Below are 14,075 nucleotides of genomic sequence, written 5' to 3'. Positions count from 1 at the left end.
GCACCGTGCGTCTTGTGATTAAAGCACTGACAAAAGCCTACAACACACTCTCAAAACACAAATACACACGCATGTATACGCTGAAGCTAAAAGCAGCGACATGAGTTGTTTGCCTTTTTGACTCCATGAAAATGCTGGAGGTGTTTCCTGGGAAGTCAACTTTGAGAAACAACAATTAACGGCTTCTAAGAATAGTCGGGGTTGTGACGACATGCTGAAAATGCCTTCTCAGCCTGCAGCGAACATTTAAGGAGAAGATGGCTTTCTTTAAACTGAGACAAATGGTGACAAAAAAACATGTCAGTATCTTTAAGCAGCAACATTAGCTGGAGGAAATAACATAACTGCTGCCTTTGTGACTGATCTTCGTAAAGACACATTTTAGCCCGACTTACTTTTGAGTTGCAGACTCAGACTTACTTTTGAGTCAGGGCTGGCTTAAGATAAGACATTGTTCATAGCTTTGTCTTTAGCTTTAACATTCTGACTCCACTGATGGCTACTTTTTCTTCTTCTTGGCAGTGATTTACATTACCGCCATCTAGAGGGCATAAGTGAATACATAATGGAAAATGTGGTGTCTCTCAGTCTATATTATTAGCTTTTTATTGTTAAATTGGACACTCATGTCTTGCATGTTTATACCTCTTACTCTTATGTAAAGCAGTAAATATACAACTTAGGTTGAGGTGAGGTTACAAACTCCAAACTTGAAGCATTAGCGGTATATTATTGTTGTATAAAAAAGCTAGTGACTTTGCTTGCAAAACTTGTGTGTGTGTGTGTGTTGTATGTCTTGATCACTTTTAAGAGGATATTCTGCAAAGCGAGGTTAGTCGCTTAGCAAGCTGTGTTGGTTGTAAAACCGGACTTGCCTGTTCAGCAAATGTAGCTCTCTTTGAAAGCAGCTGTATCACCATGGTAACTTAGACTAGACTTATAATGTCCAGGCTTTCAGCTTAAAATCGACAATGAAAGCGTTGCTGTTTCACTGTTTAACTGATTCAGAGAAATCAATAGTTAAAAAAAAGAACATTTTCTGATGATATACATCTATAAGTGAGATTGATTTTCAGCTGAGTGAATGCGGTGGATATGTTCATTTTGTGAGATGTAAAATTTTATATGAAATATTAATAATTCGGCACAGCAGTTAGTCTTCTTATATTACAATATTTACTGGAGGAATAAGCACTCTGAGGCAAGAAAACACTTCTTTTTCAGACTTTTTTTAACTGTAATTTTAAAACAATCTATTTCAAAGAAGAAAAAGACAGTTGTCGCTCCAATTTATACATTTTTTTAAATGGATAAGTGTTAATATGTCAAAGTTGTGCAGTGTTGATAACCTAAAAGACGAGAAGGGTATATTTGTGTAATAATCAGTGTTAACGCTTTATGTTGGCATTCTGGCGGTTCTTCCTCGCTCTATTGGCGGTGACACTGTTGCTTTTAGGAACTCATAAATGTCCATAATAATTACTTGCGTAAAATACACTGACTGGGATTGCTTCACTGTTCAGCGGAAGCAGAATAATATGACGTCAAATGCCCCTTTTTATGTCTGAAAACCAGACTTGACAAAGTAAGTTGATAACCACCATTGTAGCACCAATTAAGTCTGTCTGTGGATTCAGGTTCTGTTGAGCTTCTTCTTGAGCACAAAGCCTGGGTGGGTTGAACCACTTTCACAGGATGCTTCCTAAGTTTGTTAGATATTATTATTATTTGTATACCTAAAAATTCTCAGTGGCTTTTTTGTCTAATAACTTGTCATACGGGCCATCAGAACACACATATACTAACATACCACAATGAGAGTTGCACATCAGTCACAAAAATACAGGCAGACACACAATACATGCACAATCTTAACTTTCATATTCACTTATTTGAGGACAAGTGCTACATAGAATTTGTGTACTTTGATTCAGCTTCTTTCCTCCATCCATCAGTTTCTCCAATAGCAATGCAGAACTTGGGGAAAAAAAGAAACGGAATTGCTTTTACGAGTTCTAGTTGATCCAGTCTTTAAAGTGAAGCCACCATTTTTTCCATCTTGGTCAAGATACTGAGAAGCTGCACTTTTCCTAGCTGGAGGTTGAAAATGTCAAATCCCAGGTTTCTATAATACAACATTTTGGACGTGAAGTTGTAAGATGTCACCATCAGCATTGTAGTGTGTAGTGACCCACAATGCATCCCATGAGTTCTGGTAAGATTTTGATGTTGATGAAAGTAGTTCCGGCTACACTGCTGATAGTGATGTCATACAAGTTCATGTAAAAAATCGGAACTATCCCTTTAACACAGCAATGTGGCGACATTATTAATATCACATATGTTTGCAGAGGTCCCCACAGCCACATTTCTGGCATTAGGTGTTCAGATGAGTAAAAAAAAATATTGAAGCATTTATTTGCAGTAAATCTTGGGATCTTGGGAAGATAGTAGCCATGCATCCTGTATTCCCCGAATCCCACACCTTTAAAGACAAAGGCCTTTGCTTTGTTGTGACACCACCTGCCTTCATAATAGCTTCTGAACAGTACAGCCTCTGATATGGAGCAAACTTTCTGTCCGTCTGTGATATAAAAGAACCCTTACCCTCTCTTAGGAGACAACTGTCAACAACAACAAGTTAAAAGTTGTACCTGTATGCTACTCCAAGGTGACTTTCACATGAGTTGTGTGAGATCTCTGTCTTTATCCACAGGACCGTCGCCTCAGGGCACACACGCTGCGTGCAGAGACAGCTCAGGTGTGTCCTCATGTGGTCCAGGTCACAGCAGCAGGTGGTCTTAAGATGCTTAAGTGTGGGGGTGATGTAGCAGAAAGACAAAGTTAACAACTTCATCTTGCCCGTCAACAGATTAGCAGTTTTACTTTTGTTGTCATGGTGATACCCGAAGCTGATGTCTAATAGAACAGATAAAGACACGGTCAAAAGTATCGATACCCTAAAACGTCTAAATGATAGAGAATGCCTGACAGTTTGTAGATAGTACTTTTGTGATGTCACAGAGGAGCCGGCTTCCTTATGGACGTGGCTCTAGGCCAGATATATTCTCTGCCCTCCCCCAGGCTCTTCTTCTCTGTTTACGTTGTTAGCAATGAAAAGCTACATTTGTTTAAAATTCCTAACAACGCCACCATCAGGCACATGTGGTTGGAGTTCCTGATTCCCTACCAGCAAAAGAAAACAATTTTAATGTCACTGGACTGTTTCGTGAACATGAGCCAGTATGCAGATGGACTAGCTGACAAACTGTTGCTGACGCCTGACGCCTTTCCAACGTTATCTAGTCGTGCCGAAGAGCCAGAAGAGCAAGTATTAAGTAACAATTTATCAGTGTCCTAACTGTGTTTATTTTGTGTAAGTCATGGACCAAAAGCGGTTGTCTGTGTAGCATTATAGAGTGTGCATACAGGAAGCAGGCTGCTTACTTTTTCTACCACAATCAGTGGGTCTACCTGAGACCCACTGAGACCTAACTCCTATAAAGTTGGGTTTTACAGCTAGCAGCACAACACTGAAGTAGTACTTGGTAGTGTGACCAACAACAGCCGAGTGGGCGTTGGCCTGGAGGCCGGCCATGGGTGGAATAAATTAAAACAGACCATTTTCACGGGAAGCACGAAATCCAGGAAATATAGCTGGAATAGGTGCAGATTCCGGAAGATCTAGATAGCTTTGTGTGCTGGTTATCATGTGTAGCTGCTGTACTCTTTTTTTTTTTTTTTTTTTTAGACATGTTGAATTTTGCAAATGTACCCATGTGATGTTCCTTAATGTAACTTATTAAGCATGTATGAAACAGTACCATACCAAGTTAAGATCAGTAATAGTGCTGAAAAGATGCACATATTTGCCCATATTGTCTCATTTCAAAATCAATAAGGCTCTGATTCAGACTCGGGTGCATATGAATACATTTTGCTGCAAATGAAACTCTAAAAGAGAAAAAGCCTCTTCATAACATGACGGTAACAAAGAAGAAAAAAAGCGTGTGTCAGCTTATGTGAGGCAATTTGTTTATATTCCACCAGTCGCACTTTATCATCGCATTTTACACTCCAGCGAGTGTGGCGACGCTTTAGCGACATTTGCATCTCGTCAGTTGAGTGCCAGCTTTTGTGTGCTAAATCAATGTGCCAGGATGAAGCTGATGGCTAAACTGTCTATTTGTGTGTGTGTTTTTAAGTGTTCAAGTGTCTGAGAGGTGAAACCACACACACACACGCACACAGTGCGGCATGGGGCATCAGAGCGGGATTAATTGTGAGGCTCCCTCGTGTGCTGTTGAGTGTTGCTTGGGAAGCTTCCCAGCTGCAGTTAAGAGCCTGCGGGCGCTTCTACATCTGCGAGAAAACAAGCCACGCTGTTTACTGGCTGCCAGAAACAAAGTGGGACTGCTGCAAAACCGACGAGTGTGCACATTTTGTCAGTTGCAACGTCAACACAGATTTGTTGTTGCCTGTCCCGATGATTTAGAAATGATAGCCAATGAGGTTGCCACAAGCCTTACATCAATGGTCTCCAATGTCTAATAAATGTTAACGAGCTAGCTCATTAAGCATTATTGAGCTTATACTTTGCTTCAGTTTTACAAGCTGGATGAGCATTTTGTTGCACCACTGGCGTTAACACCGATACCTGTTCAAAAGGTCCCCAATGATTTAACAACGTTCCATTGTCTCAGGAAACACATCTCTGCAACACGTAAGCTTAAACGCTAGTTGAGGCAGTAACTTACAGCTGGTACTGTTAAACAGTTAAACACTTTAGCCATAGACTTCATCCTGGCGGAAGGCAAATCAATTGACGGCGGACCGCATAGTTTAGACCAGTGGTTCTCAAGTGGTTTGGCTGCAGAACCTACCATCAACCCTCAAATTGCAGAAATCATAAAACTGAAATTTCTCAGATAACTAACTCATATCTAAAGAAAATATCCACAAAGTCAAAAGTTTTATTAAAGTGTCTGTAACAGCTTCTCAATAAAGACTCCTGTTGAGTTTAATATCCGCCATGGGGGGCAAGTTGTTACCCTGTTCCATGATGGGAGATGAGAGAAATCAAATTCCATGTAAATGAAAGCTTTGTATGTGTGTGTGTTGGCTTGAGGGATGAGAGTGATGGAATGGCACTAAGCAGACAGAAGGTTACGGTTGCCGGGGGCGCCGCTGGGGGCTTCCCTAAAGGACCTCCACTCTACTGTACCTGCCATCGATCACAAGTGTGTGTTTGTGTGTGTGTCCATGTGTGTGTGTGTGAGTGTGTGAGGGGGCCTCTGCCTGTCATAAAGCTCTAATCCTGACTGACATTTATCCAGGGAGGCCTTGCTCATTCAAGCATCCATCACCATCCATCCTCCTCTTCATCCTCCTTCCCTACATAAACTTCTTCTTGTGCATCAAGTGTGCACTGCTTTCACTGTGTTGTCCTGTCAAGCAGCCATCGCTGACACATTGGCAGCTCTGTCTTTTGTTGAGGTTAAAGACACAAAGAGTAATATATTCTTATGTGTAAAACTACGAGGGGTGGAACGGTACCCCATCATCACCTACCTCGACCACGAGCTGGATCATTTTGGGACACTAAGGGAACAAAATGCAAACAAACAATAACTGCTTAGCTTTTATGAACTGACAAATCTTAAAGGGGACCTATTATGCTCATTTTTCGACCCTTTGTATTCTATAGAGCAGCTACACACAATGACCAGCACAGAAAACTTTCTAGATCTTCCAGAGTATGCACCTATTCTAGATTTCTTTGGATTTATGCTTCCTGCCAAAACGGTCTGTTTTCATTTATTCCACGCTGGAATAAATTCCACCCACTCTGCTGTGATTGGCTTACTTTAGGGGATAAAAGACAAATATATTTTACTTCTTAGCATATCAAAAATATAATAATAAGTGGCCCTTGCATCCTTTTGTTTTCCACAAAAAATATGGACACCCCAGATATTCAATGAAATGAATAAACTAAAATGATATCCTCCACAGTACAGGGTCGTTTCGAACCTAAAGTTGCGTACTGAACAGTTCAATACAAATAGGCATAATGTTACATACTAAAAAATCCAATTACCCAGATAATCGGATTCCGTAACAGCTCTAGTAAGAACACACCGCCTGCAAGGAGATGGGACCTCTTCATCACTTCCACTACGACCTTCCGAGGGTCACGCAACTAATGTGTTCATATATTACGCGAGCGATGCTGCAATATCATTACACGTTGCTGTGCATGCTCTCGATGCGCTACCTGCTGATTTAGAAAAGAGAAGATAGTGGGGGTGAAAAGACAACATAAAAAGGGATTCCCTGTCAGTTCAGAGCAAATGTATTACTTCACAACGCCTCAGGCCATAGAAGAAACATTGAGAGTTATCATGTTACTACCTTTAGTTGTCATTTAAGGTTGTAAGACTCACACTACATAGAACAGAAATAAAACGCAATAGAGCGCCTTGATAAGCGGTACTGTCATTTAATCAACTATCAAGGATTTACAGTTTAGTCTTATTCTTATTCAGTGCATCTTTTGTGACCACTGTAGTAGTAAATGTGTACACACACACACAAATTCTGTGCATTATAAATGCTCCATGTGATTGTTGAGAGATATATTTTTTCCAAGTTAGTATAAAAATAATTTTTGCACGCAACAAGCCATAACAAGTACCTTGGAAAAATATATAAAACTGATGTATTGCTATTATGATTAATAATGAGATCATTATTATTATTGTTTTTATTAGTAGTAGTAACTTGAAGTGGATCTTATAGCTTTTAAACAAGGACCCCTTTAGTTTACCTCATTGAGATCCATGAGAGGGATACAATATTAGAAACAGCTCTCAGTCTGAGCAGCGCAGTTGTTAATCACTGCATACTACCTTCACAATGGTACACGTATTGTTAAATGAATACTCCAACAAATACAATACAATACAGTGGAGTCCATCGCCTTTGCTGCTGCCTGAGATAAAACAGAAAGCACAGTGCAAGGTCAACACGTGAGCACCATGGCTGACACTCTCACAATGATGACACTCAAACACAAAGGAGGCTGAGTAGCCAGAGAGAGAGGAGATGGGGAGAAAGAAACTGTCACGCCATTAATTCATTAGAAAAATGTCCAAAAAGAGACACGAGTGTATTGATTAATGTCATTCATATGATAGCACACTTCACAACTTGCATTTTTTCTTGTCTTTGATTAGATCAATGCTGGGCTCTTTTCTGCTCAGTACAGATTGATTGTCCCGAGGTAAAAGATGATGGAGGACCTTGAACAGAAGACTTATGAGTGTGTATGTGTGTGTTTGCAGGGCAGGATCGCAGTGAGGCAACACTCATTAGGCGCTTTAAGGGTGATGGCGTCCGCTACAAGGCCAAGCTCATCGGCCTGGACGAGGTCACTGCGGCCCGCGGAGACAAACTCTGTCAGGACTCCATGATGAAGCTCAAGGTAAGGACAGCACACACACACACATCCATGTCCTATCCCTATCCCAGCTGTCTTCGGGCGAGAGGCGGGGAACACCCTGGACTGGTCGCCAGCCAATCTTTTATATGATATCACATTATATTATTATCATTGTCACATTCAAATAGTGGCAGGTGGGTTTTGTATACTCAACAGCAGAGAGTTCCAGGCGTTAATGGGATTTTTTCAAAGAGCGTTACCATATACAGTCATTTTGAAATTACACAATTTTAACATGAGTTGTTCGTATGAAATTGTAACGCTTCCGTGACAACCCCAGATGACCCTAGATGTTATAACACGATGATGGTGCTGTTTTTAGTTTAATTTAGTATTTTACAGAAAAGCCAGAAAGGTGGAAAGAGCATAATAGGTTCCCTTTAAAGAGGTTCTGAATGCAAAAAGATGAAATGGGAATGAAACTAGAAGTGTGCTTGTTGTCAAAAATATTGCGGCTCTGGCACAATTCTAAGATTACTCTAACTTGAAAATGGAAAACAGCTTAAACATCACCATTATGACACAAGAAGATCTGCAACACCTTTGGACATCTTTGGCTCTACAAATCATAAACAGTTTATGCAGTTATAACGCGTTTAGCACAGATTTACACATACCGTAAGTTAACCAGTTATAATCTCTGCAAAACCAAATAACCACCGGGGTCTCTAATTAGTGGCAGACCGAGAAATATTGACACGCTGTGGCTGTAGGATACCTCCTGCTGCAGTTTTTATTTGCTCCACAAGAGGGCAGTAGCAGCAGTAGCTGTTTTTTGAAGTATCATGAGTGGTTAGCATCTGGCAGCTTATTCTACTGTACTACCTCTGAATGTGGTTTAAAACACCGGTTGCTCTACTCAGCTCTCGGTGTAAAGTTTTCCCCACAATAAACTTATCAGCACTATTAATCCTGACTGACCAGTCTGTTCCTTACTGCCATCACAACATTAGTTCTGTTGTGGTAGTGTTCTATACTGTACTTGTTAATAAGGGACCATGTGGTCAAAGAATGCGCATTTTTATTTTTGCTTTCTCATGCACTCCAAGTCATTATAAATGTATTAGCTTGTTATATACAGTATATTATTTTCAGTTATTCAGTTATTGCCAAATAAAGGAGTTTTAACAATTTCCAAGCAGTTCGTTTTCCAGAAAATAAGAAAGAAATGGAGGTGCTGAAGCTACTGAGGTGAGGATGATGAGTGTGCGAGGAAGAGGCGAGGTTAGCTTATATGGATGAGAGGGCCATCGGGGTGAAAGTCTCATTTGCAAGGACAGGAACAATTACAGGCAGAGGAAGACAGATGGGCTAGTTAACAGCAAAGGCAGAATAATTCGGATGAGAGGCGAGGTAGAGAAAGATGAGGCAGGAAAAAAGAAAAAAGCTGCTTCAGGTGATTGTAAAATCACCAGAAAGTGTTCAAATGTGCAAAAAGAGTTTGCAGACAGCATGAAGAGCCTTATTCATTATTTATTGTCCTGCAGGAGGTATTAGAACAAGGGGGGGGATCGCTTTCTCGCCTTTCTTTTTCCACGTGTAGTGAAAATTTCAGCTTGAGGTGTGGAGGGCTGAGGAGAGGACAGACAGCTCATTGATCAAACGGCTTCCCTCCTCCTCATTTATTGCGACAGGAAATCCATCAAGTGCTTTTCTCTGATCTCACCGCCTCCTCCTTCATGACGCTCCTCCCTGCTCCCGCAGCCTCCCTCCTCCCTGACACTCAGCGATGCTAATATAGCTCAGGTCACCGTGTCAGCCCTCCAGAAGCACGCATAGACTTACACGTTCTAGCAGTAATGCTTTCATGAGGCGTTGCAACGATGAACTTCGAGATGCACTTGTCTTGACGCAAACTATTTTTTATAATAGTTTTTTTTTTAATAAACTTCTTTCATTGGAACCTGCAAAGCAAAACACAATCTGCTGTTAATGTTAGAGGACTGCTGAAATGAGCAAATAACTTAACGTGCCATTATAATAAAAGCAGTTCTGCATCTCAGTTCTGTGTTATTAGTGACCAGCATCTTATTAGCATGGATGAACTTGTTCTTCTTATGTTACGCATTTTTTTTTTTTGCAAATGTTTAAAATGTATGCTTGTACATTTTTTTCTGCTAGTATTCTCTATTTTATTTGAATATTCTAATATTATAACTTTTAACCATCCATCCTCGGGCATCTTTGTGTGGAGATTTCATGTTCTCGCCAAGCATGTGTGGGTTTTCTACAGGTACTCCGGTTTCCTCCCACATTCCAAAAACATGCTAGGTTAATTGCTGACACCAAATTGTCCATAGGTATGAATGTGAGTGTGAATGGTTGTTTGTCTATATGTGCCCTGTGATTGGCTGGCGATCAGGTCCAGGGTGTACCCAGCCTCTCGCCTGAAAATGAATGAATGAATGAACTTTTACCCAACCAAAATTTCCTGAAATTGAGACTTTGTTATTTGTTTTGTTTGTTTCTTGTAAAATTGTTATTAAAAAACTGTGGAGAAAAATATATTTTTTTATTTTTTAATATTTTAGGCTAGCTTTCCTTTTACTATCATGGATTTATTCTTCTAATATTTTGTCTTTTGTAAAATTTTTGCATGTATTTTTTTCAATTTTTGTATTTTTTTTAGTGTTCCTTTTTAATTGTTTTTCTTTAATGCGCAGAGCCAATAAAAAAAATACAGCCCTTAACTCCGCCGCACTTTGGCCATGCCTAGTTTATAGCGTATATGGAAGAAGAATGATGAGTGGCGTGACCACAGTGTCTGATATCATTTGTCCTTTCACCTCATCTTTTATTGTTGTACCATAATGTCCGTTGTATAAAATGCAGCAGTGTTTAATACAAACCCACTAGATTTAGAGAGAAAAACAGATTAGTACATATATTAGCCGCATATGGTGGCATTTATGAGTCTGTGAGGGCCAGGAAGTTCTTATTTGACAGGAGCCAATCATGAGCTATTACTGTAGAAACACACAGCAACTTAACATTGCATTGAAACCGTTAAAATAGCTGTTTTTCATTCTAAACTTGTATTGTAAATACCTTACCTACATTTTGACTGTTAAGTTGCTGTGGGATGATGTTAGCCTTCCATCTAAGATGACACCGTGAGTCAGACTGTTAAATAGAGTAATGACCTCCGATTTTCAATGGGTTGATGCTTATCGTGGGCCCCTGCCAAAGACAGAGTACCGTTTCCACATTGACTCACAAGCAGCACAGTATTAAAGCAATTAGTAGAAAGTAAAGGATATGTCACAAGATTAGAACATGGCCATGAATTAGCTGCAGGATTCAAGGTTTAGGAAAAAAGTAGCATCTTATATAATGGAAATTACAGTACTTTTCACACCAGATGCCCTTCCTGACAGGAATCACACTCCTGCCCTCTGTCATGAAAGGCAAAAGCATGTGCCATTATACCACCAGGGATTCTCAACTTAATCCTTGTCATAAAAATGTAAATGAAAAGCCACAACACAGACAATACAGTTGTAGTAAATACATGACATAAGCATTGGCTCAATTGAGATACCTTGGTAGTCAGTGTTTTTTTTTCTATTTTGGAAACAGTTTTTTCATATTGAACTGTGTTTTCATATTATCTGGTTTTTGTCAAACTCCTGCCAACATTTTGCCCCAGTTTTCGTCCCTGTAAGATGCAATAATCACTATATTGCATCTAAATTTTGTAGGATTTCACACAAAAAGTGACTGTTTATAGTTATTTGAAAAAAAACATGATCTATTTTTGTTTTTTATTCTGCAAAACTTTAATTATTCTCTATTTTTTTTTTAAGATTTTGGGTGTCTGGATTTAAATTATTTTCTACGGGAAAAACTGCATCGATTCTCGACTTGTTGGGAGTTTTGTAATGAATTAATGACGAAAACTGATATTTCCTTTTATTAACAAGTTACATGGAAGAAGAAGAAGAATGCTGGGAGTTTATAAGCTGATATAATTTATCATCTTCACTTTATCCTTATCGCTTCAAATGAAAATGAAATAAATACCATGTAAACCAACAATACATACTGCATGGAGTGATGTTCCCCAATCTGCCAGTGTAATGGATGGTGCAGTTATGTCAAAGTACATTAATAAACCTCACTCCCTGACGCCTTCAGAGCTGGACATCCGTTTGACAGCTCGGGCGTTTAGCTTGATGGCTAACGCTCTCGACTCTCATTCGGTGGACTCTAATTTGAGCTTCAGGCATGTTAAGGGGTGGACTGTAACATGTTTACGTGCTGTTATTTATTTGAATTCAAATTGTTGCCATTTGAATGCAAAGACACAGCCTCAGTTTACGGTGACAGCTTTCAAGGCTGCTACTCTACATGTATTTTTGCGATAAAGACACTTTTTTTCAGTTGTTCAATGTTTGTGCCCTCAGGGTATCGCTGCAGCAGCTCGCTCTAAAGGAGAACACAAGCAGAAAGTCTTCCTGACTGTTTCCTTTGGAGGGATCAAGATCTTTGATGAGAAGTCGGGGGTAAGCAAACCACTACGTGTGTCTTTGAATGTGTGTTAATGGCTAGGGCAACATGCCATTAAAATGTTTGTGTGTGTTTTTGCTATTAATGAGGCATCTCTGTGAGAAGGAGGAAGGGATGGGGGCCCCCGGGGGAAATCAGGAGCCCCTAATTGAAACCCTGAGAACAAGGCCTCGGTAGATGAGAGAACAAGGCCTCGGTAGATGAGAGAACATGGCTGCCCAGTTGTCTGCCTCGCCGCAAGCAACCCACACTTTTGTTTGCTGACATTCTTCCTTGTATTGCCTGTCATTGTGCTCATACTTTTATCATACCGGTTCACTTCTTTTTACACTTTGTTGCTTTAAACATCACTTTCACATTTAAAAGCAATTTTACGATAGCAACAGTTGAGCAGGCAACATTGATTGTGGAGCACCCATCCATTCGCTGTACTGTTTGTCCCCATTAGGGTCACGGGTAAGCTGGAGCCTATCCCAGCTGACTTCAGGCAAGAGGCAGGGTACACACTGGACTGGTTGCTTGTTGACTGTTTTCTATTGGATAATATTATTTTAAAATCCAAAGAAATTGGACTGTGTTCAACTTTTCAGGTTCTAGAAACAATTGACAGGGTTTTTTTTAAATTGTGCGTGTCCTGTGCGAAGTTTGATGCCAATAGGTCAAACTGACTTGTGTGACACTTATGTGTGTCAAATTTGAGCAAGACCGGTTGCACCAGTCCATCAAGCACAATGTTTTGCAGGGTCTTGGCAAATAATTGTAAGTCATTGAACATATGTGTAATGATTATAAAACTTTGACACATTTTGGATTAGTCCTACATGGGCATTTTAACCACAACCTATAGGGGGCATTACAAATGTCCTCTACAGTCATGTTTATGCAATGTAAGCTGCTTCACGGTGAATCACGGCGAGCGAATTGCCCCTTCTGCACCTGCCTTTATTAGCCCAGGCGCTAAAGCCTGAGATTTACACCCCGGCAGCACGTATTGTGGCGTAATTCAGAGGCGAGGCGTCCGTATTCGTCAGGCAGGACACAGTGACCAGTGGCCTCCCGCATGGCGGCCATATTTCACGCGGACAAGCTCATCCCCAGCGGCGTGATTCTTCATGCCTCTTTTTATGTTCGTCATCGGTCTTTGTCTCGTCCCCCCTTACTCGGATCGGACTCTCTTCAGCAAAAGCTGGAGACAGCTGGGGGGAAGCAGGAGCAGTACGTGAAATAAAGACACAAGGGGGTGACGGTGTGGTGAGGGACGGGCGAGCATATGTCAAAGTAAAGCTCCCCATAGGGAGACTTTGTCCTCTGTCTCCGCACATTAATATTAACTATACCGATATGCTGTCCTGACTATCAGTACTAATGGATCGCCAGGAACAGACAGAGACGGCCCGAATGACTCTGCTGAGGTTCACGGATCTTGACAGTCTCATTCCCGTCCTGTGCATCACTCAGCCAGATGGGCGGATGGATGCGTGGTGCGGGCGAAAGGGAAGGATAGATGGTCGCTTTCCTGGAGAAGGGAAGGTCGTACGGATAGAAGGAGGGAGGTGGTGTCTGAGATGGAGGGGAAGAGGAGAGGATACATTAATCTTCACGGAGTCCATCGTCCTTTCTTTCTCGTACACGTGCATGCTCGTCGGAAACACACACATGCACAAGAACTCAGTGTTAGCACTCAGCTACGTTGTGCAAGTGATGTGATGGAGTATTGACCCGAAATATGTAAAAATCCATTTTGACCCTTGAGTAGAGCTGGCTGTATGCACTCCAGTTCAAAATGTGAAGACCACTTGAAAAATTACAATTATTAAATTTTGCACTGTTACATCTTAAGGAGGTTCTGAGTGGAGCCTCAAAATGCCTGTCATGCAATGGCATGACAAGGAGTTCCCACCTGAGATGTATTCAACACGGCAGGGGAGGGGGGCGCCATCGGTGATCGTGATCTGGACTGCTTTTTCCTTCAATGGAACAATAGAGTTTGAGGTTGTGCAGGGACGTCAAATGGCAGCTGGTTGTGTGGAGATGTTGCAGGAGGCATCCTTCATGACTGAAG

General features: G+C 40.9%; 1 protein-coding gene across 8 annotated transcripts in view; it reads left to right on the top strand.

The window, feature by feature from the left end:
• The window catches only part of dab1a (DAB adaptor protein 1a), a 206,394-nt gene that overhangs the window by 160,812 nt on the left and 31,507 nt on the right, over positions 1-14,075 (top strand). For all 8 annotated transcript variants that reach the window (XM_058072449.1, XM_058072455.1, XM_058072452.1 and 5 more), the window contains 2 exons: positions 7,347-7,486; positions 11,911-12,009. In XM_058072449.1, coding sequence (XP_057928432.1) covers positions 7,347-7,486; positions 11,911-12,009 — 239 coding nt within the window. The remainder of the gene's footprint in view (positions 1-7,346; positions 7,487-11,910; positions 12,010-14,075) is intronic.

Source organism: Doryrhamphus excisus, chromosome 5, assembly GCF_030265055.1.
Source record: "Doryrhamphus excisus isolate RoL2022-K1 chromosome 5, RoL_Dexc_1.0, whole genome shotgun sequence".
Classification (NCBI taxonomy): Eukaryota; Metazoa; Chordata; class Actinopteri; order Syngnathiformes; family Syngnathidae; genus Doryrhamphus; species Doryrhamphus excisus.
The sequence above is the reverse complement of the archived record's forward strand: the minus strand, read 5'-3'. Positions and strand labels throughout refer to the sequence as shown.